General features: G+C 38.5%; 1 protein-coding gene across 3 annotated transcripts; it reads right to left on the reverse strand.

Moving 5' to 3' along the window:
• Positions 1-254: 254 nt before the first annotated feature.
• ube2w.S (ubiquitin conjugating enzyme E2W (putative) S homeolog) lies at positions 255-25,055 on the reverse strand. 3 transcript variants are annotated; one of them, XM_018223804.2, is made up of 6 exons: positions 24,902-25,055; positions 15,411-15,502; positions 8,105-8,207; positions 5,541-5,696; positions 3,329-3,404; positions 255-1,236 (listed from the first exon to the last, which is right to left on the reverse strand). In XM_018223804.2, exons 1-6 carry the CDS (start codon positions 24,989-24,991, stop codon positions 1,223-1,225), a joined length of 531 nt encoding a protein of 176 aa, XP_018079293.1. In that variant the 5' UTR covers positions 24,992-25,055; the 3' UTR covers positions 255-1,222. The 3 variants fall into 3 exon arrangements, with proteins under 3 accessions (XP_018079293.1, XP_018079294.1, XP_018079295.1); XM_018223805.2 differs by having other exon boundaries at positions 15,411-15,499; positions 24,902-25,030; XM_018223806.2 differs by lacking the exon at positions 24,902-25,055 and adding an exon at positions 24,638-24,842.
• Positions 25,056-26,807: the final 1,752 nt, after the last annotated feature.

Raw genomic sequence — 26,807 nt, forward strand, 5'->3', positions numbered from 1 at the left:
AAAATATGAATGTACATTAAGGGGCATATTTATCGAGAGTCTAATCTCGAATTTGAAAAACTTCTAAATTCGAATTTAAAAAGGCCAACCGAAATTAAATCGAACGGACTCCTGCTGCACAAATATGGCAGCCCCCTCATAGGCGATAACAGGGAGTCAGTTAGGTAATGTAAAAGCATTGGGCAAATACTTTATGGCAAGATTACAAGTAGCATGCAAAGTCAATTATATGGTATATGTAAAAAAAAAAAAAAAAAGGTTTATCTTCTGGTGTCAGTAACTCTTTAAAATCCTTTCTCTCTACATGCAGAATTTGTGCAAAAGGCAGTTATTTTGTTAGATTTTGTTTGTACTGGAGCTCTAATACATCTGCTAGTAAAGGGAGCCCCCCTATAAGATAGATTGGATCTAACTGTCAATAACTATCTGACACTAAACTGCTGCATGAAGAGAGAATGAAGAGAAACAGATGATGAGAGAGGGATAATGAAGATAAACTGGATTATTTCAGAAACAGTACAGAATTTTTAATTGATTGTATTTATTTCAGTATGCTGAAGCTTATATTACATTTTCATTTTCGTGATAGTCCCTTAACCCCCACCACTTCTCATACTCTATACGCTAGCTCTATCAGTAGCTATATACAACATTATTTTCTCACATAGGCATGAGATCTAGTACCTGGTCTTTACAATTCTTGGAAAACATTTGTCAAACAGACATAAAGGAAACATGATAATAAATATCCAAAGTATCCTGTTTAACGGTCGTCAGTCAAGCAGCCATGCTGCAACAATCACAGTGCATAGTATCCCGATATCGTGGGTGGCAATGCAATGAAGGAAGTGTTTCTCCTTTTCCCAGGCTTTTGGTAAACATATCCGTTAGGCCCTATCATGCATTTATCATTGTTATTGCACAATACATGAGGACCCGGGAAATCTTGAAAAGCATAAGAGAAAAAAAAATTTAATGGAATTTTCATCCCGACGACCTGCATTAATCCAGTATGACTACAAAGCATGTCTGCTGCATGGGGGCTCAAGCAGCTATCAACATGCACTCGCAATGCACACTAGTAAAAATGCAGTAAAAAGGAAGTAGTCTTCATTGTGTTTGAATCACCCCTAGTCAAATATTAAAGTTCAAAGACTTGGACGATCAAAGTGCTCATTTACTCAGTAGGACTTTCTTCTTCTAAGGAACTGCAACAGTGGCATCAGCATGTGTCATCTGTACAATGGAAAAAAATAAATAAAACAATTTTATTAACTTTTAAACTGTAATATTTGGTAGAATGTCACTTACATAGATAAGCTATATGAGCCAAGATGTAACGCAACAACAGGAATCAGAAAAAGATGTGACACGGAGCATTGCATTTTACAGGTAGTACAGGTATGGGATCCATTATCCGGAAACCAGTTATCCAGAAAGCTCCGAATTACGGAATGGCTGTCTCCCATAGACTATATTTTATCCAAGTTATCCAAATTTTTTAAAATTATTTCCTTTTTCTCTGTAATAATAAGACAGTACCTTGTACTTGATCCAAATAAAATATATAATTAATCCTTATTGGAGGCAAAACCAGCCTATTGGGTTATGGGTTATTGGGTTTAATGTTTACATCATTTTCTAACAGACTTAAGGTATGAAGATCCAAATTTCAAAAAGATCTGTTATCCGGAAAGCCCCAGGTCCTGAGCATTCTGGATAACAGGTCCCATACCTGTAGTTTAAAGCAAAGGCTGGATGAAGATGATAAGTTGTAAAATAAGGAGTTTTAGGATATCGTTTAAAGGCTGGGACATTAGGAGAAAGCTGGACTGAGCACAAGGGGGGGTTCCAGAAAAGGGGTGCAGCTCTAGCAGCTTCTCGACAGAACATTTATTACAGAAGTAATTTATAAGACAATGAAAAGCAGACCAACAGAAGTGTATAATAAGGTTTGTAGATCATTTTTAAAGATATAGGAAGCAGAGTTGTGAACTACTTTGAATCTATGAATGTATTCAGAAATTGTTATGGTAGTGGATGCCAGTGATACAGATGGTGTCCTTTGATATATTCAAAATGTGCAGCTCTAATGCTAGGAAGTTCAAAGTGATTTGAGGTTATTGGTTACCAAATTGGATGTTTAATTCAATGGAGAACTAAAATTTCCGGCACATTTGGTCCATGTGCAGTTGCTACGAACCGGAAGAAGGCGCTTCTGCTAATATGGCGCTCACTTACAGAAGAAGACTGGAGATCCAGAAGGTGGCGCCCATGAGCTCCGCTGCACTTACGTGAGCAAACTCTTAGGGGCAATTTCAGGGGTAACAGTGAGGGGGAAGCTGGAACAGGGGGGGTTAGTTCTCCTTTAAAAGGGCTTCTGCGCCTCTGGTCTGCTACAGTAACCGCTATTAGGTGTATGCTTTTACAGTCTCTTAAAATTTACAATATAATACTCTAGAAAAATGTCTTTAAAACCAGTTGTCAGTGATGTATCTAGAGCAACACAACTTACTAAAGTCATAGAAGAAATATCATAACAGCTACATCAAATATATTGTATGAGAAGTAATCTTGGAATCTCAAGTATTAAAGCACTGGGCCTGCTGCCTCATGTCTTTATATTGTCATGAAATGCTCCAGAGATATCCAATTTAGTCTTATAATACAAATTTTACTGTATGTGGATATTATTGCTGATTGTTTGTGGGAAGGCGTGTTCCTCCTGCATTAGTTTGCATATGGCAATTAGTAGTTTGTGTAAGTAAGGAAATATGAAGGGTAGTTGATTTTTTTTTTTTTTTTTTTTTTACCCATGAGAGTAGTAGAAAAAATAAAAATGCATCACATAACTGCTGCTCAACGGTTTCTTCTTTAAACTCCTTAGAATCCTTAACCCAAATTGGAAGCCACTATCTACTAGTGCTTCTGAAACGTTTTACAATTTGGCTGGGAAAAGAGAGAGACTAAAGATGACTGGAGAAGACATTTAGTAGCTTTAAAAATAGAGCAATACAGATCCCTGGGGTACAGTTATGTAAGAATACCGCATATCCAGTTGTACTGGAAACTTAATAAAAATAACGGCCTTCTTCATCCAAATGTAAATGTTGTGCTATTTATTTGAAGAATGGGCATTGCCCTGCTGTGAAAAGGATTAGCACAAAAGGTAGTTATGAAAAAGTTTGAACAAGTGTCATTCATTTTATAGAAATGTTGTCAGTATAAAGTACATCGGAAACGGACATGTGCAGATTTCTTTGAGGTACACTATAGAGGATGAAAATCATATAAAATAGATAGATTTCTTAGAATAACAAACACTTACCATGATACCACCATTTGGTTTTCTTTGGATTTTTGTTGCAAGTTCTTACATAAAAGGAATTGTCTGGAGGCCTCCTCTTCAAGAATAAAAAAGTAAAATTTTAATAAAAATGTCTATTCATACTTAATAATTAAACTGAATAAATAAATAAAATGTAATGCTTTTCTGGGGAGGTGCATATTTTTTAATGCTGGTACCAGGATACCATGATACTTGTTCCAATGATACGAGAATAGCTGATGTAACATAGGCCCATGGGAGCTGGCTAAAAAGAACGCTTTAGCTTGGCACAGATACACATCTTCAAGCATATTCTGTTTATATGCACAAAGACGTGCAATGTTTGGGGGGGGGGGAAGAATGCCTTTGTGCTTCGCACCTCCAGCCCTGAACACCGATTATTTCAGAGGCACATGATCCAGAGAACCCAGAGGTGCAACCCCTATCGAAGCCATGTGTAAGGTGTGCCATACTCTGCCTGCCCTATGCTCCCTGTGTGCGCCATACGCTGCCTGTCCTATGCTCCCTGTGTGTGCCATGCTTTGTCTGCCCTTTGCTTCCTGTGTGTGTCACTGTGCCTGCCCTATGCTCCCTGTGTGTGCCATACTGTGCCTGTCCTATGCCTGTGTGTGCGCCATGCTCTATCTGCCCCATGCTTTGTGTGTGTGCGCGCCATACTCTGCCCACCCTATGCTCCCTGTGTTTGCCATATTATGACCACCCTATTCTCCTTGGGTGTGCCATACTATGCCTGCCCTATTCTCATTTGGTGTGCCATACTCTGCCTGCCCTTTGCTCCCCGTGTGTGCCATATTCTGCCTGTGTGTGCCCTGCTCTGCTTGTAGAACATAAGCCTATTTGTTCTGGGGTTTGTTAGCATTTGAACATTTTTGTTAGAGGCCCCTAAGGTGTTTAATCATGTGCTGGGGGTACTGTGTTATCCACAGGGGAGGATGAGGCATATGGATTTAAGGGTATGTCTTAATATGACAACTTTTTTCACATACGAGTGATATCCCTGCAGTGAGCCGCCAACCATTTGGTTTTTTGGTGTGTGCTACCACAATTAATGTGGACATGAGCTTGTTGTAACATGGGTGTGGTTTAAAAACAGGGAGTGGTCAACACTGGCTTCCATTATCGGCCCTCCACTATGTAGGCCATAAAAATTTCGGCCCTCGGTACCACAGAAGTTGGACAGCACTGCTCTAGACCATCAAGGCATGTGCCCTCCCCCTTCAGCATACCAATTCAGATGGTATCAATTAATAATTTCACACTGACTAATAAAATGTAACTTTTAATTTAAAAATGTTAATTCATAATGCATGCACACCGTCCAATCACCAATACAAAAAGTACCAACAGACTCACTGCATGAGTCAACCATCCATGCAGTGCAGGACATCTATGCCCCTGAGGAAGCCATAGATACGACAAAACGCGTAAGGCAGCATAGGTGGACGGTGAGGCGACTAGCTCCTACCCGGTTCCAACGTAGACAGCTAGAATTCAATAAGACGGGAATTTGGAAAAGGGAAGGGGCACTTTTGTCATATAATCTAATTTGGTCTGACTGATAGACCTTTTGAAATGGCTAATTAATAAACAAAAAATCTCACTATCCACCGTATGCATTTTTTAAAGGTTGTTTTTTAAGGCTAACGTCCTGCACTGCATGGAAGGTTGACAAGCAGTGAGTCTGTTGGTAATTTTTGTATTGATTATTTTGCATTATGAATTTTTTCATTTTTAAATTAAAAGTTAAGTTTCATTAGTCAGTGTGAAATTATTAATTGATACTTACCGTACCATCTGAACCGATTTGCTGGAGGGGAAGGGCACATGATAGTGTATACAAACAGATAGTTAAGATCTTTCCTACTTATAAGGTCTATTTTACAGTCTGTATTTTCTTCAAACTGTTATAAAGATGTGTTTTATGATTATTGAGACAAGGCAACCAAACACTTTAAAGAGTTTCCAAGCAAAATCTAAAGAAAAATAACAGCACGTTTGAGATTTCTCACATTACAGAATTTTAAAATAAGAGGCGGATTTTAAGACATGAATTGATTTGTTCTAGTTGTCAGTATTAAGTTAGCATGCAAGATTTCTCAGAAATGACCTACATGTACGACACATCCTCAAGTACATGACAGGTCCCTCTGTTCACTCGTGATCTATAAAGATTCATTGCTTGCAAACTCACCTTTTCTTTGCAGCTGGAGAGCATGCTGATAATGCTAAGACAGACAGACTGAACAGACAGGGCTGGGGACCAATCTTCGGTTAATATTGATAAACATATATGGCCATTGCTATAGACATGAGGATGAACAGGGATGTTGTCGCCAGTAAACATAACCTAAAAAGAGAAAAACATGTGCAAGGCTTAAGGTTATATAACTGGCTTACTAATACTGCATATATTATAATCATTTCTTTAAATAACACAGCTTCCCTAGCACCCAAACAGCAGAAGTTTACTGTGAGATTCTTTTTAAACAATGACTAGAGGGCCAAAGGTTGGTCATACCTACTTTAGATGCATTTGTATTTATAGGCTGAAAAATAAACAATTACTGCTATTATTTCTGTTTTTCATGTTAACTATTAAGATATCAGATATGTGAGTATATTACAATGACTATTGGCAGGAGGTGTGCTTTAGAACCAGCTGAGAAGTGCCCATTATTGCCACCCACAGTTGTATTCACTTAAATGTGGAACTCCAGGCATTGCAAAGTAAGCACTTATCAATTTAAAACATTTAACCCATCCAATCTAACCATTATAGAATCCATTTTTCCCAAAGGCTAAACTGTCCCAGGTTCTAGAATTTCTTGCAGTTAATGATGTTGCCTTCCTGAACTCTTAATTCACTTGATCAATAAAAGGGGTCAAGCAAGTAGCATTAGTGACATTTAGAGCAAAGCAACAAAACGACATGGGTCAGTGCTTATGTATGTAACCTCATCACAAACTGCATTTGAACAGCAGAACTCATTTGGCGTGTTCCTTAACAGGTTCAGCAGGCTTTGCCCTCTCAAGTTTCTAGGTCTTTGCAGGGCTGAGACGAATGTGTAGCTAATTTACAAACCACAATACATGAAAGATGAATAAATCACCTTGGCTCAAACAGCTTAAAGAAGAATGGGGGCAGATATTTGCCTATAAATCAACCACAATAGTGCAAGCTAGAACGCTATATTTATTCTGCAGAATGATTTACCATACCGGAGTAAACAGCCCTAGAAGTTCTCTCTGTTTGTTTAGTATAGCAGCTGCCATATTAGCTTGGTGTGACATCACTTCCTGTCTGAGTCTCTCCCTGCTCACTCATAGCTCTGGGCTCATATTACAACATGGAGGGGCAAACTGAGCATGCTCAAGCCCTAGCCCTGGAGGTTTAAGATGAAGGCAGGAAGTGTGATACAGAAGCCCATGTGTACACAATAGAAGGAAAGAAATGCAGTGTTTCTTTTGACAGAGGACTCAGAGCAGCATCGCTTTGAGGATTTACTAGTATATTTATATAGACCTTTCTGATAAAGCTTACTTAGTTTTAACCTTTCCTTCTCCTTTAAGAAACTAAAGTATTAAGGTTTAATTTCATCTGCAAATAGCACATACTAAAATCTGGCCTGTAAAACAAAGACAAAACCATGAGACCATTTTCAGCGTAATTAAATAATTTGGCTAACTATGCTGTAAAAATAGTTAAAAAGCATGCTCCACATATAAGGAATTATATATTCTGGACAACCCGGTATACCTTTAGAATGTGCACTGGACAAGCAAAAACAGATTCCATTACCCAATGTGGAAGAGCTCAATTAAAGGGGTATTCACCTTCAAACACTTTTTTTTTTTTTTTTTTAGTTCAGTTGGTTTCAGATTGTTCACCAAAAATACTTTTTCCAACTACTTTCTATTGGTGACCATTTTTCTAATATTGAAGTGTAAAATTTCATTTTTCACCTTCTAAAGCAGCTCTGGGAGGGGTCGCCGACTCTTTATTCTAAATTGATATATTTAATTGATACATTTGTTATCTTTGTCCCTGCTGAGCAGAATCCCTGAGTTTCATTAAAGGCAGCTGTAAAAATTGATACAATAGTTGCCGATATACCACAGATACTGCTGGGAAATGTATCAACTAATTGTGTTAATTAAATGTAGCAAATTGTAACATTTCAGATGCTCCTGGAGAAACTGAGCTGCACCACTAAAATACCAGAGACACAAACTTGGGGAAAACTGTAAAAAATAAAGGATGGAAAGCATTTGAAAAAAAGTCTTTATTTATGGTGAACAAACTGAAAACAACTGAACTGACAAAAGTGTTTGGGAGGTGAACAACCCCTTTAAAAAATTCCCCACAAACATGGAAAAGAGGAGGTCATGCTTTAATTCTACTCTTTATTTTACAGAAAGCAAATAGCTCTCCTATTTTAAAACGTGAAAGGGAAAATATACTCCCCTTTATGACATGAACTTATTTAGTTGGGCTGATGTTAAAAAGTACTAAAAGTATCTAAAATATAAATACATTCATTTTAATAGATCAAATAGTGGTTATGCAACTATTTTACATAAGCCCAACTGAAATCAGCTCATAACAAAAAGGGGGGTATATATAAAAAGTACATATGCTTTCTATATGGGCTTAAAAATGCTGTTCAAGTCTGAAGGTCTATGTGCGTCACAAAGGCAGAATATGAGCAGTTGGTACATCTTTTTATTAAACGGACTTGTTTGAAAAAGCATTACCTGAGGGGAATCAAAAGGATATCGACCACTGAACTTAAATAAAAGCTGGAACTTCTCTCCTTCATATAATGTACCAGGTGCTCCTTCCATATCTACAATCCACCTAAAAATAAAGGGATAGAAAATATTAATTGCTCTGAAAAAATATTGTCTTCTAAACATACAACCTTAGCACACACAACTCCCATCAAATTAATCTGTGAGAGCAGTGACCACTTCCCCAGTTTGCCAGTGTAGACCTTGCTGTTACACGAGTGTACTAACTTCATACCTCCTTTTTAAAGGACAAATAAACCCAAATTGTGCCTACAAAATAAACCATAGGCAATTATCAATCCCAAATAATGTGCATGATTGCTTTTTCAGCTCACCTGCAAGCCGGTTATCCAGACTACATTGATGTCACATCCAGCTAAGGAACTCTACTGGACTATGACCAAGACCCTAGCGCATGTGCATAAACATCCTTATAAAATGTGACCATTGGGATTTGGGCCTTTCCTTGTCCCTTAAAGGGATACTGCCATAGGAAAACATGTTTGTTTGTTTTTTCAAAACGCACCAGTTAATAGTGCTGCTCTAGCAGAATTCTGCACTGAAATCAGTTTCTCAAAAGAGCCAACATATTTTTTATATTTAATTTTGAAATATGACATGGGGCTAGAAATATTGTCAGTTTCCCAGCTGCCCCCAGTCATGTGAATTGTGCACTGATAAACTTCAGTCACTCTTTACTGCTGTACTGCAAGTTTGAGGGATATCACCCCCTCCCTTAAAGGAGAACTAAATCCTAAAAATGAATAGGGCTAAAAATGCCATATTTTATTTACTGCATTTATTGAACCAGCCTAAAGTTTTAGCATCTCAATAGCAGCAATGATCCAGGACTTCAAACTTGTCACAGGGGGTCACTATCTTGGAAAGTGTCTGACACTCACATGCTCAGTGGGCTCTGAGCAGCTGTTGAGAAGCTAAGCTTAGGGGTCGTCGCAAACTATCAAGCAGAAAATTAGGTTGGCCTGTAATCCAAGCTGATGCTATAGGGCTGATTATTAAATTCTGATGCTAATTGCACTGGTTTCTGTGCTGCCATGTAGTAATTATACATATTAATTACTAATCAACCTTATACTGTGGCTTTTATATTCTATGTGTACTGTATATTTTGAGTCGGTCCCTAAGCTCAGTAACTAACAGCACCATGGAGCATGTCCAGTGAATAAGCATAAAAGAAGATGGGGAGCTACTGGGGCATCTTTAGAAACACAGATCTTTACTGCTAAAGGGCTGTGGTTGCCTGTGGCTGGTACAGAAGCTCAAAACATAATGTACAAAGTTTCTAGCTACATCTTTAGTTTAACTTTTCTTGTCCTTTAACCACCCAGCAGCCTAGTAACAGTACAATGGTAAGGTAATCAGACAGCAGCTCCCTGGTAGGTCTAAGAACAGCACTCTATAGAAAAATTCAGATCCTACTGCGACATATTCAGTTGCATTGAGTAGGAGAAACAACAGCCTGCCAGAAAGCAGTTCCATCCCAAAGTGCTGGCTCTTCCTGAAAGCACATGACCAGGCAAAATGACCTGAAATGGCGCCTACACACCAATATTACAAATAAAATAAAAAAAATACACTTGCTGGTTCGAGAATTACATTTTATATTGTAGAGTGAATTATTTACAGTGTAATTTAGAAATAAAAGTGACATAATAAAAATCATGACAGGATCCCTTTAAGCACAGCTAATGCATACAGGCTATGCACATCGATGGACATATACAAAAAGTTTCACTGCATATAACGTGTACACAATTGGTTAATTTTGTGTGCATAATATTTGCAGGTATTGAGTTTGAACAGATGAATTTATTGAATGGCTCAGTGTTGGTGGAAATACTGAGAGCAGCAGCTCTCTTTTCTCCTGGGCATGTATGCAAATATTTGCTTAGCAAAGGGTGTTAGAGTAACAGCATCTAGGCAACATGCCCTGGGTGTTAGGCCATGCTAAGAGAGAAGTCAAGGTATTACATGAGAATTGCACAGATCTATAACTCGCGCTTATTAAATGTTTAAGATATATTTATGGGATCTGTTATCCAGAATGCTTAGGACCTGGTGTTTTGCAGACAAAGGACCTTTCCGTAATTTGGATATCCATCCAAAAAATCATTTAAATATTGATTAAACCCAGTAGGATTGTTTTGCCATCAATAAAGATTATTATATCTCAGTTGGAAACAAGTACAAGGTGCGGTTTTATTATTACAGAGAAAAAGGAAATATATTTTAAAATGATGTAACATTTAATAAAAATGGAGTCTATGGGAGATGGCCTTTCTGAACTTTCTGGATAATGGTTTTCCAGATAATGGATCCTATACCCGTACAAGATATTTTATTTGGATATTATGGCATTGTTATGCAAGTCGTTTTGTACAACAATCACAAATAGTTTATACAATGTAATCAGAAATTACAGTTACTGGCAAATTCCTTGGAGCACAAGATCACATAAGTAGGCAACAATTTATCATTACTATATAAAAATAATAGGGATGCACCAAATCCAGGATTTGGCCAGGATTCCGGCTTTTTCAGCATGATTCAGACGAATCCTTGTGTCTGGCTGAACCGAATCTAAATCCTAATTTGCATATGTAAATTGGAAGCGGGGAGGGAAATCGTGACTTTTAATCACAAAGCAAGGAAGTGAAAAAAATGTTCATGCTTTTTCCTTTCCTGCCCCTAATTTGCAAATGCAAATTAGGATTCGGTTCGGTATTCGGCCGAATCTTTCACAAAGGATTCAGCCGAATCCCAAATAGTGGATTTGGTGCATCCCTAAAAAATAATACTGAGAAAGTAGCATGTTAAGGGGTCTGAGAAGTGCCCTGCATTTCATTCTTAATATAAAACACAGTAGCAAAAATAGCCTGTATGGGACTGCTAACAAGGGATTAGCAGTTAGAAAAAAAATAAATCTAGAAATATGAGCCATGAGTCATGTAAAGTGAACCTGAATTTATAAGCCTTTTATCATGACTCTACATTATACAATAAACTGTAAGTGGGTCCATAATCTCAGTTATTGACAGCAGCACTGAGCATGCGCTGTAAATCAGCAGAAAAAGCTACTGGGGCATCCTGAGGCACAAATCTTCCCTGCTAAAAGGTTCTGAGTGCCTTGGACTAGCACAGAAGCACAAAGTATAATGATTAACATTTCTAGTCAACTTCTTTATGAAAATCTCCCTTAAAGGAAAACTATACCCCCCAAACAATGTAGGTCTCTATAAAAAGATATTGCATAAAACAGCTCATATGTAAAATCCGTCTTCATGTAAATAAACCATTTTCATAATAATATACTTTTCTAGTAGTATGTGCCATTGGGTAATCATAAATAGAAAATTGCCATTTTAAAAAATAAGGGCCGCCCCCTGGGATCGTAGGATTCACTGTACTCACAAACATACCAACAAACCATACATGTTAGGTCACATGAGCCAATTAACAGACAGAGTTGTGTCTTTTGCTTCCACACTTCTTCCTGTTACAGTTAGTGTTGTAGTATTTCTGGTCAGGTGATCTCTGAGGCAGCACACAGACCATCACGAAATGGTGGTTCAAGGCAAGAGATGTAAAAGGGCAATATTTACTTAATATATATATTCCAGTTTGGTAAGATTCTTTAATATGCCACTTAATATGATATGAACTATCTGTTGCTTAAGTGTTCATTTTGGGGGTATAGTTTTCCTTTAAAGATTTGGGTCTGGCGACACGGCAGATTTGGGGAGATTAGTCGCTGCTTTTTCGCAGGGACTAATCTCCCCAATCTGCCTTCCCCTGCCTTCCGCCAGCTAAAATGTAAAACGCCTGGGGGCAGGCATAGGGAGCACTTCGTTTTCAGAAGTCGACCGTAATTGCCTCATGAGGAAACTTCGTGCAACTTCGGAAAACGAAGTGCTCCATGTGCCTGCCCCCAGGCGATTTACATTTTAGCCGTCGGAAGGAAGGGGAAGGCAGATCGGGGAGATTAGTCGCCACGAAGAAGAGGAGATTTGTCGCCTGGCAACTAATCGCCACAGATCTGCCTGTGTGGCCAAACCCTCAGAGCTTACAGTTAAAGCTTAGTTGCAAAAAGTGACAAAAAAATGTGTACTTAATCTAATGACACCAAAGTCTAGTATCAGTGTAAAGTACAATTAAGGGTTAGTTCACACAAGGAGATTCAGGGGGAGATTTTGACTAATCGCCTTGTCTTCTAGGCGACAATCTCCCCGAACTGCCTCAGCGTGTCTTCCCATAGGCTATAATGAAAAGTCGCCTGCTCTGAAGCACACGCGGTGCTGCGTTTTCCATAGTCGCCTGAAGTTGCCTCACTGAGGAAACCCCGAATCCCTCGTGTGAACTAACCCTAAGAACACAATTTCGGCATAGCAATGGCCAAGGGGATGCATTATTTTGCAAATAACTGTAAATCTGTGAGCTTGTATTTTTTAGGAGACAAAGAAGCAGCTTTTAAAAATATTAAAAATAGACTTAAAAAGACTAAAGAAAAAAAGGTAAGAGAAAAAAAATTATACAATGTATATTTTACCCTTCTAAAGACACATATAGAGGAGCCGACATGAAACACACATTGTACACACATACTGTGTAGTTGATATAAAGTGGTTTTCCATTTGGGAATAGAGAATTTTATTCAACATTCATATATAATATAAAGACATGCCACAGTTTTCGTCAGACTCACCCTTGCAACCTCCTTAACATTAGTCATAAAAGCAAATGATTTAAATCTATTTAAATGTACAGTGTCTGCAGCAGGTCCCATCTGGTAATAAACCTTTGTGGTGGTTTCATAAAATGACCTGCCCTGTGCTTTATCCTCAGGTGGTCAGAAAATCAAAGTTTGGCTCCATCCACTGGCTGCGATACATATTCCTCTAGGCAAAATAAAAAACCGGTCTTATCGAAACATTTATACCAACTGCTAAATCTATGTATGGGGAAACGAATGCAGTTACCTGCTGATGAAGAAGGCCACTAATATACCATATATTATTGTTTATTAAAGGAGAAGGAAAGGCTAAAATTAAGTAAGCTTTATCAGAAAGGTCTATAAATACACCAGTAAACCCTCAAAGTAATTCTGCTTTTTCCTTCTATCGTGTACACATGGGCTTCTGTATCAGACTTCCTGTTTTCATCTTAAATCTCCAGGGCTAGGGCTTGAGCATGCTCAGTTTGCTCCCCCCCTTCTGCAATCTGAGCTCAGAGCTATGAGTGAACAGTGAGAGTTTCAGGCTGGAAGTGATGTCACACCAAGGGAGTATGGCAGCTGATATCCTAAACAAACCGAGAGCTTCTAGAGCTGGTTGCTTAGGTATGGTAAAGCATTCTACAGAATAAATATAGCATTCTAGCTTGTATTAATGTGGCTAATCTATTGGCAATAAACTGCATCAGCAGCTTTCCTTCTCCTTTAAGCATAAGGGCATGGCTTTCTGAAACGTGAAATTATCTACTAATCTCCCAATACATAGAATATGGTATCTTATTTTTTATAAGAGGAACACAAAACATGTACAGTAGAACCCCCATTTCATATTTTGCAGGGGACCAGGAAAAAATATATGTAAAATCTGGGAAAATGTAAAATCAGAGCAATTCATTAAAGCAACATTATCTTCAAGTACTGAAAGAATATAAGCACAGGAGTCAGTTATACCTTGAAATACAATATTTACTGTGTTCATAACAAGGGTTAAGGATTTCAGCATTCATTTTACATTATACTATCAGTCACATGCACAACCTAAACCAACAAGAGATTAGTGCATGACTGTATGAGGGGCAGACTAATTGGAATTGACTATTTAAATGCAGAACCAGGGCAAAATATGTCTCTGGTTAGTATGTTAAGCCTCTTTATTTTACTTATAATAACATTCACAGAGGACAAAGAGCAATTTTGGGAACACCAGGACAAAATATATATGTAAAACTCTGGGAAATTCACTGTAAATTGGTGGGACCACATATAAAAATGTAAAATGCTGGAAAATTTAAAATCAGTTTACTTAAGGTTTCACTGTATTAGATTGTTGATACTAAATAGTACTCAAGGTACTGAGAGTCAGACTTTTTAAAATGATCATTATCTACATAGCTAATATATGCATTTTCTAGGAAGCTACCATCTGGAGCAGAGTAATCTACTGTCCTAGCTCCTGACTAATCCAGGGAGTTCTAAAAACGGCTCTCATTTCTATTTTCGTTTGCAAAGTCACAAAGGACATTGTTGGTATATGATTTGCTGTTCTACCTTGAATACATATAAAAACCCCAAATCATAAAAAATTTATAGATCAGATTTTTTTTTTTTTAAAGTAATTTTGTATTCGTTAAAAAAGTGCGTATGAATTATAGTTCATATTTTTAATGGCAATCATTTTGTGAACTACAAATACTTCCAGGCGATTATTTGGGCTCAGAAATTAAAGAGAGACAGGGAAAAAAGTAGTATTCAATAGTTAAAGAAAAATAAAGAAAATACAATTGTCATCATGATATAACCAACATTCAGATCTTAAATATGTTTGAATAGTTGATATTTATTGAATATCAATGTCCATGATGTCCACAAGCCCTTAATATACTATAGCAATCATGTCTGAAAAGCAGTCATCCTTATTTTACTTCTAAAATACCATTCGAATGAACACAATTACTAACTAGCACTGCTTGGAAGAATTGCATTTTTCCTAAAATAAATAAATAAAAAAGCCCCCATTTTGCTCTGGAGCAGACACCTCATCTGTGCTGACAATACACTACGGTCCTAGTTCAATAAAGGTTTGGCCCCACTCAGACACTGTATTGTATTATATATGCATTTTCAAGATTTAGATCATCTTCACTTAGTAGGCATGATGGCAGACCTTACTGCATGCATAAATGTTTATCCTCTCCCAATTGTATACTTTTACGTGGGAACTGCCATACCACGACAAAACATACATTCACCAAAAAAGCATCCTTAGTGATTATAACACTGTTCTTAGCACTTAGTCTATGGAGAATTCCTCAACCAATGCAATTTAGATGGCATAGAGAAGGAACTGTCCGTGAAAACCTTATGCCTCAGAGATTAGTCTGTGCAAGGAGAAATAAATGGCAGACATTTTACTCCCGCTCTTTATACCCCAATCACAACCAGGAAATATATCTAGACCCAATGAATTACTTTTGTGCCCATCAAGGAGGAAAAATAAAAAGAGAATTAAGTTTTACTTACTGAGTGATTGAATTCTGTACACTCTTTTCATTTAAGGTCATGCCTGGAGGTGGCTCATTTTGTAAAGCCATCAGTTCCTTCTGCAACCGCTTCTAAAAAACATGAAAGAGTGGTAACCATTTGATCAAAGCAGTCCAAATGCCATATACAGGTGTTAAAAAAGCCCATTATACTAGTTAGTGTCGATAAGGGCCTCCTTCATTGATTCACCAGCCAAAAGTGACAAGGACAACAGTTTTGTATCCATTTACTTAATACTATTTAGAGTTTACTTTATTTACATATCATTTTAACATATAATGCTAACACTAATTGGTAGCTTCAGGCTAGCCACAAGAGCATGGTTACTTGGGTATCAGTAGGTTTAATTAGTATTTTGATCTTGACTGAACTGTATATGTTCAAAGGACAAAGAAAGATGCGGTTCGCATCGGAGCTCACCCGGATTAGCTGTGTCTGTCTGGTCGCAGCCTGTGCGAGACTCCGGTTACTTCGTGCCGGCATCCATTACAGAATTCAACATTCTCTCGCGTATTCGGCGCAGATCCAGGACATCACAAGGACAACAGCGTTAAATGCAAGATTCCAGGCTTTATTTCATCATACACACAGGTAAGGGTTTTGGCGGTGGGTGTGAGGCTGACTTACGCGTTTCTTGCCGGATCCACCGGCACTTCCTCAGAGTCTCATTTAACGCTGTTGTCCTTGTGATGTCCTGGATCTGCGCCGAATACGCAAGAGAATGTTGAATTCTGTAATGAACTGTATATGTTACCCAACACCTCTCTGATGCTCAGTGAACTTAGACAGCATGGTCTTTATTACATAAACTATGGTGACTAGGTGCTAGCCATGAGAATTTCTTCAGCAGTGTGTTCAGACCCACAAAGAGTTGAAATATTGATTTATTGGTTCAAGGTACTTTGAAAAAGACTGAAGGAGCAGTCGAAACGTCAGTAAGGGAGAGTGTTCCCGAAATGCGTAAGGCGATGTTGTTACCAACTATGACACAATAAATCATCTCTCTTTATATTTATCCGGAGTGTCGCCTGGAATATTTTTCTTGGATCTACTACAGTTAGAACACTGGTGGCTGAGCACATGGAGCCTCTAGAGCTGATTGGAAGGACTAATCTGGTGGGGTGAGTCTTGAGTGGTCACATTCCCATTGACTATCCTGCAAATTGCTATGTTCACAAACGCAGTAAACATACCTTATCATTAACATAGATAACCTAGCAATCTCCAAAAGTCAATATTCCACTGACAGAAGGTATGACTTTTATGAAAAACATAATATATGGATATCTAGATCATGTTCCTTTGAATGTAACAGACATCTGTGATTGATCTGTTCAAAGCCTGTTGAAGTAAATAAGTCTCTTTACTTTCCATGATGCCACTTAACTAAATATAACCATCTAAAGATACAAAATGCAGAGGATTTTACCTGGTCGTCTTTACAGTACAGTGGAAGTGCTGCATTAACAGCAATAAAAAGTGTCAAGGGAGATTACTCTGTATTCAGTGGGGTAAAGTGTTCATTAATGAAATAGTACTGTCAGTATGCTTGCGAGAGTAAATGAATAGGCTATAAACACAGCATTGTTCATTGATTAAAAACCCTGCGGCTGTGGGCCAATATTATCAAGCGGAAGTACAGTGCAGTAAATTAGATTTACATGTAGATGAGCATGCAAAATTGCGGTGTAAAGCACAAGGAAAGTACCCGATCATAGTGTTGATCTGTGGAGAGGCTTTGGAAAATCTACTTTGCACTTGAACACTTTGTCCATTCATTGTGCTTGAATTGAGTCTCTGTCCTAGGACATGGGGATATCACCCTCCTGAGCCCTTGGGGGCAAATTTACTAACCAGCGAAAATTCGCCAGCAACGGCTTTGCAGAGATCGCAACACTTCCCCAGGCGTAAATTCGCTAGGACAATGCTAATTCACTAAAATGCAAAGTTGCGTCCAGGGCGCTGAACACTGGCGAAGTTTCGCTAGCGTTACTTCAGCAATCAAAGCAATGATGCGCTAGCGTTGGCTAATTTGCATATGGCGGGAAATTATAAAGCTGCATGGACGTAAATGTTGCAGCAAATACATTACATTACACAAGTCCAGGGAACCTTGATAAAGAAAACAGTTGTTATAATGCCCTACACATGAGCCCACTGTATAGTTTATGTTCCATATGTTAGAAAATGTATGGGGGAACCCAGTTACCCAAAAAAAAAAAATTTATGGACTTTTGCAGGATATCACTCTGAAAAAGGAAAAAGACGCAAGTGTTTTTTGGGACTTGGAAAATGTTTCCACTAAAAATTGAGGAAGTCCTATGCACTCCACTGCACTTCGCCTGGTCTGAGCTGGCGAAAGAGGCAACGTTCACTAAAATTCGCATCTTACTGAATTTGCGGAGTTACATCCATTCGCTAGAACTAAAATTTGCCTGGCGTTAGAGCGAGAAGCAAGGCTAGCGTCTATCTCTTCGCTAGCGATGTAATGTCTGTGCTCATTAGTAAATCAGTGAAGTCCCTGCGGGTGGTAACCCTAGCGAATTGACGCTAGCGTTAGCCACTTCTCCCTTTAGCGAAGCTGCCCCTTGGCGTGCAGCAAGCAATCCCGCCAGAGCCTTCATGACTGATATGTACTAGCTGAATTTGGCTTCAACCATGACCCTTGGTTACATGGGAAGCCCTTGATTGATTGGAATCCCTACAATGCTGGGATATAACAAGATATAGTGGCCAAGAGCACTTCATTAATTGGTACAACCTTTTAGCAAAAAAAAAAAAAAAGTTTACAAGAGACTGGGGTAAGGAAGACATATAGTGAATGGGTAAGTTCAATGGGTGTGTTCCTTGTCCTTTAAAAATATGTCCATCATTTGTTACTTGAAAATTGATAAAAGTCATAAAGGGGAAAAAAACATGCCCATCTAATTCAACCGTTTGGTTAAAGTGAAACGTACAACGCGATAGAGAACTTGTTGGTGTATAGCCACACACGTAGAGGATCACACCAGTTACCATGTGGGGCCTGAGTGCACATGCCCCGACCTACACCTCAAGGTGAAGGTATCATACCATGAAGAAAGAGGCATTCGCTTTATTTTAGGCAAACAAAGGAACATAATAAAGCCATGCTCATTTCATGCACTATGGCACTTAATATTAGGTCTTTACTTTGCCTAAAAGAAAGTCTGCAGTTCTACTATGCCTATCTGTGGAATCTGTGAGTGCCTGCAGTTTCTCTAAGTGAAAGCTACCTAATTGCTAGCTGATGCAGAGGAAGCACAAAACTTCTAATTTACCTCAATTAGAGAAAAAATTATAGTTCAGCCCAGTCCTTGTATCATATAATATTTGGAAATATAGATGTTATATAGATGCTAGTTCCACGTATATTAGCAAGTGTTCCTTTTTAAATGCAAAGAAAGGTAAATAAACTGTGTTCTACTTTCTGTGGTTGAAGTCCCATCACCCTAAACAACATGTACATTGTCCTTCCTGTTGTGGTTGTAAAGATCTCCTGGGAGTTGTTATTTAAGTACATAAAAGCTGCTTCTTCCATCCAAGTATTGTACTGTGCAACAATACTACACACATACTATGCCCTAGTAACATAGGTAACAGGTAATTAAAATGATAGCCCCACATAAACTTCAACCATATTTTAGGTTGGTTGGTGGCCCTGTGTGTTTTCGCTAATGTAAAAAAAACATATAAAGCATAGTTTTCCAGGCTTCCAGTTGGAAAGGCTGCTTGGCAAGGCATCTTTTCTAGACACCAAGGGGCAGATTTATGAAGGGTCAAATAGCAAATTTGAATTTGAGTTAAAAAGACAAGACATTGAATTTTAATCCCCCTATTCGAATGTAAATGTATCACACCTCGACCATGGAAACTGTCCTAATTCAAATATTCGCCACCTAAAACCTGCTGAGTTCATGTACAAGTCAGTGGCAGAGGTCTGCTGAGCCATTTGGCGATGTTAATAGCCTTGCTGACATTCGAGGAGTTTTTTTTCAGAGAAAACCTCGATTCATACAAATCGAATATCAATCAAATTTTCGTGTTGGAAACATTAGATCGAATATTAGACTTTTCTAATTTTTTCTTAAATAATCTACCAGCCAAATTGTGAGCATATTTGAAATAAAAAATTTTTAAATGAATTCAAAATTCGACCTTTGATAAATGAGCCTCCCCCTGTTTCCAGGGCCTGAGTTGCCTTCTGCTTGGTTGAAACATGTGCAGATGCAGCCAAATTCTGTATATCGCAATTAGCACATTTTAATTTATACTATAAGATATTAACTTTATAAATTATCTAGATATATGACTAACTTCTTTAACCTTAACTCAAAAAAGCAGCTCTAAACTTACTAAGTGAAACACTCGGCTCTCCCATGAAAGTCATTTGCAATAGACAGAGACAGAGAGCAAAGAAAATTAGAATTAAAGATACAAAAGCTTGTATGTCAGTCTTCAGCACACTCTACCATAACAACACTGTTTGACAGGAAAAGATTTATTAAAAGGGATATATAATGCACCGAACACTTTGCTTTATCAGATGCCCTTTCCCTGACACCTGAGCTGAAGAGGGAACCATTTTGAAAAGGATAACGTGGTATAATCTGCAAAAATCAATATTGTTTTAATTAATTTTAACATTTAAAGGCACTTTCTATATGGATGGTTTTAGATAAATATTAGTACCACTTCCAGATCAAAAGAGATCACAATTTACCTGGGTATAGAGAGAATATGTAAATTATCAAATAGACACTATGACAAGAAAGGTAATTAAAAAGCTGGAATGTTTTTACGAACGCCAACCTTAAATAATTATATGGATAACAGACAAGATTCATAAATTATTTATAGGCCAAATATTTTGAAAATGAGGGAACAGTTAAGGCCTCCCTACCAACTAGGACAGACTAATTACATCCACAGGTATCTGTATAATTTGTTTGCACTTTCCAAGTGTATGAGATGCCACTTGACTTTTCCAGGTGTTTCACACCCACGGAAATTTTCCATGCAATAAAGTCTGAAACAATACGGAATTTGCGGTTACCATAACAACTGCAGAGCACACTCACCAGCAAAGCACCACTAAAGACATTATTTTAAAGATCCACTATAGTGGTTCACGTGGGAGATCAACAGGCTCTGGTTTAAAGGGGGTTTAACCATTAACCTCTAAAGGTGGGCATAACACTGATCAATTCCTTATGGTATGCACAAAACTGGCCATAGCTGTATGAGGGGACCATATAATATATCACCCCTTCTCTCTTGTATGGCTAGGAACATCAAAAGTGATGAGGAACTTCATCTCCCAATGAACATTGCACTGGCCAACTTTATGCATCGGTAGATGACATTTTCCAACCTCTGATGAACAAACCAATCGATAACCATTATATGCATAGATATCAGTCTGGGCTATTTGGGCTGTACCAAAATCCTGCAAACGTATTATATCAGTATGTGTATGGCCTGCTTAAGGATCACAAAATACAAGTCATGTTGGCCCTTTATAAATATCAAGCATCCATAAAACATGTTTTATGGCCTAACATGGGGACAGGAATAAAAAAAAAACAAAGGAGGGTAAAACTGTCAGTTCCTGCCCTAAACACATAAAAAGGGAAAGTAACATACCAAACCATTCCAATCATACACAGGAGTAAAGTAAATGGAAAATGCCTGGCAACTCTTGTCCTTTACAAGGGATTTGAATATATTTTGGGCAATTCCTGCCCTAAAAATTATGTGAACCGAATACAGTGAAAAATTCAATGGCTTCACAATATTAAGTTGAATAAACTATATGGAGGAATTCCAAGCAGTTCTTACCCTACACAGGAGTAAGATGAATAGTAAATACTAGATTATTCTTCCATAGGGTATGGGAATGGAACAAATGCAATGCAAATCCTGCCCTACATGGGGAATATAGAATATTAAAGGGGATGTCCACCTTTAAATTAACTTTTAGTATGACGTAGAGAGTGATTTTCTGAGTCAGTTAGCAATTGGTTTTCATTTTAAATTTTTTTTTTTTGGGATGTTAAACAATCTGGCTTTTTATTGTAAAGCTCTCCATATTTGCAATTTCAGAAATCTGGTTGCTAGGGTACAATACCCTAGCAACCATGCAGTGATTTGCATGAGAGACTGGAGAGAACCTGAACAGAAAGAGGTATAATAAAAGGTAACAATAGATTGCATAGATCATTTGACAGCTGGAAAGAGTCAGACGAAAAAGGCAAACAATTAAAACGATTAAAACAAAATACTGAAGGCCAATTGAAAAGCTCTTTAGAATTAGCCAGTCTGTAACATACTAAGAGTTAAAGGGGTTGTTCACCTTCAAACACTTTTTTTCAGTTCAGTTTTTATAGTTCGCCAGAAATAAATACTTTTTCCCCCAATTACTTTCTATTTTCTATTTGTGACCGTTTTCTAACATTGAAGTGCAAAGTGTCCTTTTTCACCTTCTAAAGAAGCTATGGGGTGGGGGTCACCAACTCGTTAACTGTTTTAAATGGATAAATTTAGTGGATACATTTTTTATCTTTGTCCCTGCTGAGCAGAATCCCTGAGTTTCATTGAAGGCAGCTGTGAATTTATATGATAGTTGCTGATATTCCACAGATACTGCTGAGAAATGTATCAACTAAATGTAGCAAATTGTAACAGTTCAGAATCTGCTTCTGGATCACTGAGCTGCCAGACTGAGACACTAGAGACGCGGACATTCAACTTTACACTTACAGTTTGGGAAAACAATAAAAAATAAAAGATGGAAAGCAACTGAAAAAAGTCTTTGTTTATGGAGAGCAATCTAAAACCACTGAACTGAAAATTCTTTGGAAGGTGAACCACCCCTTTAAAGGGATACTGTCATCGGAAAACATGTTTTTTTCAAAACGCATCAGTTAATAGTGATGCTCCAGCAGAATTCTGCACTGAAATCCATTTCTCAAAAGAGCAAAGAGATTTTTTTATATTCAATTTTGAAATCTGCCATGGGGCTAGACATTTTGTCAATTTCCCAGCTGCCCCTGGTCATGTGACTTGTGCCTGCACTTAAGGAGAGAAATGCTTTTTGGCAGGCTACTGTTTTTCCTTCTCAATGTAACTGAATGTGTCTCAGTGAGACATGGGTTTTTACTATTGAGTGTTGTTCTTAGATCTACCAGGGATCTGTTATCTTGTGTTAGGGAGCTGTTATCTGGTTACCTTCCCATTGTTCTTTTGTTTGGCTGCTGGGGGGGGAAAGGGAGGGGGTGATATCACTCCAACTTGCAGTACAGCAGTAAAGAGTGACTGAAGTTTATCAGAGCACAAGTCACATGACTTGGGGCAGCTGGGAAATTGACAATATGTCTAGCCCCATGTCAGATTTCAAAATTGAAAAAAAAAAAAAAAAATTGACAAAATACTGTCATGGGAAAAAAAATTTTTTCAAAATGAATCAGTTAATAGTGCTGCTCCAGCAGAATTCTGCACTGAAATCCATTTCTCAAAAGAGCAAACAGATTTTTTTATATTCAATTTTGAAATCTGACATGGGGCTAGACATATTGTCAATTTCCCAGCTGCCCCAAGTCATGTGATTTGTGCTCTGATAAACTTCAATCACTCTTTACTGCTGTACTGCAAGTTGGAGTGATATCACCCCCTCCCTTTTCCCCCCAGCAGCCAAACAAAAGAACAATGGGAAGGTAACCAGATAACAGCTCCCTAACACAAGATAACAGCTGCCTGGTAGATCTAAAGAGATACTGACACCAGAAATTAAACCATTTTTACATCTATCATTGCATTGACTTTGTTTGCTACTTATAATTTGGCCATAAAGTATTTGCTCAAAGCTTTAACATTACCCATCTGAATTCCTGTATTCGTCTATGAGGGGGCTGCCATATTTGTGCAGCAGGAGTCCGTTAGTATTAGAAACTCTAACTGACAGGCTGAGATGGGACAGTCAGGTTGGCAAAACAGTCAGGTTTAGGAACATCAACTAACAATTATTTACTAAAACAAACCTCTCAGCAAAAAATGATCAACATGACCTATAGGTAACTTTTAATGTATATTCATATTTTGAAAAGTAGTTTTTTAGTGTCAGTATCACTTAAGAACAACACTCAATAGTAAAAACCCATGTCCCACTGAGACACATTCAGTTACATTGAGAAGGAAAAACAGCAGCCTGCCAGAAAGCATTTCTCTCCTAAAGTGCAGACACAAGTCACATGACCAGGGGCAGCTGGGAAATTGACAAACTGTCTAGCCCCATGTCAGATTTCGAAATTGAATATAAAAAAATCTGTTTGCTCTTTTGAGAAATGGATTTCAGTGCAGAATTCTGCTGGAGCAGCACTATTAACAGATTCATTTTGAAAAAAAATTTTTTCCCATGACAGTATCCCTTTAAACATGCAGGGCTTGGCCCGCTTACATGGAGTCCTGAGTGCCAGTCCTTTTCTTGAAGTCAAGAATTACCAGATTTTGGGCTCTGTACCCCAGTCTCCCGTCACGCTTATGCATTCCACATTCCCACAATGTCAGACAATTTTTTGGGGCAAAGATCTGCTGGCCACCAAAATGTCTAGAGAGGTAGAGCGGTTTAACCAAAATTTATTGAAACTGTTTGTGTATTAGGGCCCCCTCTGTATTTACTCCTACTGGTGACAGGCGAATTGGTCCCATTTTGCTTAATGGAAATAGTTGCAAATTAGTAAAAATTTGACGTATTTTCACATATTCATTTAGACTTTCTTTTCACTGGACATATACTATTTTTGGGCTACTGAAGCGCCTGTTGGCTAGTTTTGGGCCGGTTTTGTAGCCAACTTTGGCCGGTTTTGAAAATTTGACCTGGCAACCCTGTCCTACAGAGGAGCAATGAGAAAGCAATCCACTAGGCATTTGCTGGCCTACACAATAACATGGAATATGCCAGATGATTCATAGCCCACACAATAGACTGGCATATGCTCAGTGATCCCCGCCCTAGACGTTGTTATTATTATTATGAAGTCCTGACATGGCACAAAACATTGATAGAAATTCAAAATGTGTCCTGGGTCTGGATACTGAGAATAGAATCAACCCTACGTCAAAGAGACATTCAGTCTGCGGCTCTCCAGCTATGTATGAAACTACAACTCCCAGCAACCCCGGCGGCTTACGTGGTAAAGTTTGAAGGCTGGGGCAGCAAATAACGAAGCAGCCTGCTTGTGTATAGAGAAAATATGTGACAAGACCAGTGTGAAGCGGAGGGCTCGGTGTGTAGCGGGCAGGTAATTTCAGAGGACACACAGAGGAAAGCCAGAGAAGAGACAGAAGTAACGAGAAACAGAAACCACGGCAGACTGTGCTCTTCGTACAGTCCGCTTCTCACTCCCGGTAATATTCCGCCGTGTAAATCCGGTATAAACTCTAACAACACTCACCTGCATTGACGCCATGATAGAAAACCACCCCCTCCCTCTTGGGCGACGCTTCCCCTCACGTGACTCTACGTCATTTGCCAGGAACTGCATGAGCCCTTGTGTCAGTAGGATGCGCAGGCGCAAAGGTTGTGTTTGATGATTCGGTCATGCGCACTGCGTCAATGTGAAGTGTGTATAATACATGTACAAGCAAAGGTCGTGGTGTGACGCTGTCAGGCGTAGTCATGACTCCATTGCTTTGTTGTGACTGACTGACTAAATACTGTTAAAAGGACACTGGTCAGTGTAAATCACTCATACTGACAGGGACTGTTATGTATTTTTATTCCAGAGGTTTATGTACAATTTCATCAAGGAAATAAAAATTGCAATTATTCTTTGAAATTGGGTGAATGGGAGATTCCTTTGTGCTGTGCTGCTTTCAAAGTTAATCACATTCAGGACCATTTAGGGGGGCAACCGCTGGTTAGGGCCCTCTTGAGGTATACTAAAAGGTTATGGATATGGGAATTACTGTTATTAAAACAAGAATATCTAGTAGGGATAGGGTTCCCACCTTTTCTGGAAAAAAATACCGGCCTTCCTATATTCTTGCTGTTTTTTCCTATTAATAACACTGGCATCAACCATAATTTTTACCGGCCAGGTGGCAACCCTAAGTAGGGATGCCCCGAAACCACTATTTTGGATTCAACCTAACCCCGGAATCCTTTGCGAAAGATTCGGCCGAATATCGAATCGGGAAGGGGTAAACATTTTTACTACCTTGTTTTGTGGCAAAAAGTCACGCAATTCCCCTCCCTGCCTCTAATTTGCATATGCAAATTATGATGTGGATTCAGTTCGGCCGGGCAGAAGGATTTGGCCGAATCCTGCTGAAAAAGGCAGAATCCTGGCCGAATCCCGAACCGAAGCCTGGATTCGGTGCATCCCTAATATCTAGGGCAATAAAAGCTATAATAAATTGAGTGGCATCGTTCTCTAACTATGATTTACCTAAATACTTTGCTCTGGATGAGACCTTCCTTCTCAGAGGGTAAGCCCTCGCAACAGTGTGGGGGCAGGGTGTAGTACAACTGTAACTGAGTGAAATGCACAAAATTGGGCGCAAGTGGTTCTTGCAACTTAATCAGAGAACGTGTTTATTGAAAAGAATGATCCATAAAGGAGTGTACATAAATGTCAAGCAGGAAGATAAAGCAACAATGAAGTACCATCTATTGGACGCTGGTCGAGGGAAATAGAACTCCCGAACAGCTAAAAGGACTGACCAAAGCGAATCACATGTATCGATTTTTCATTGTACAAGCCATATTATTTATCCACGGTACCAAGACAAACTACTTCTGTGAGCGCCGTGAACTACAGGGGGTATAGCTTTAGGCAGTATAATGAAAACAGGTCCCCCTCCTAACTGTTTATGACCCAGTTTAGGAGTCTATAGCACTGGGAGACTAATTTACCAGTCCCCTACATATATATAATAAATAGTTACTCATGGAAAACCATCTGTAACCACCCCAAACAAACATTTCACTCTATTCCTCTTTAAGCTGGGCTTTTAGGTGTATCTCACACTAAGGGGCGCATTTACTTTTCGAGTGAAGGAATAGAATAAATAAAAAAAACTTCGAATTTCGAATGTTTTTTATTTTTTGGCTACTTCGACCATCGAATTGGCTACTTCGAACTTCGACTTCGAATCAAAACTAAAAATCGTTCGAATATTCGACCATTCGATAGTCGAAGTACTGTCTCTTTAAAAAAAACTTCGACCCCCTAGTTCGCCACCTAAAACCTACCGAAGCTCAATGTTAGCCTATGGGGAAGGTCCAACCTTTTTTTGGTCGAAGAAAAATCGTTCGATCGATGGATTAAAATCCTTCGAATCGAACGATTCAAAGGA

This window comes from Xenopus laevis, chromosome 6S (assembly GCF_017654675.1).
Source record: "Xenopus laevis strain J_2021 chromosome 6S, Xenopus_laevis_v10.1, whole genome shotgun sequence".
In the NCBI taxonomy this organism is placed as follows: domain Eukaryota; kingdom Metazoa; phylum Chordata; class Amphibia; order Anura; family Pipidae; genus Xenopus; species Xenopus laevis.

Coding starts and splice junctions, on each gene's coding strand:
- ube2w.S (XM_018223804.2), bottom strand. CDS start 24,991: ATGCAGTTCCTGGCAAATGACGTAGAGTCACGTGAGGGGAAGCGTCGC. Junction 5,697..8,104: donor ATCCTTTTGATTCCCCTCAG/GTAATGCTTTTT, acceptor TTCTCTTTTTAG/GTTATGTTTACTGGCGACAA. Junction 3,405..5,540: donor TCTCCAGCTGCAAAGAAAAG/GTGAGTTTGCAA, acceptor TTATTCTTGAAG/AGGAGGCCTCCAGACAATTC.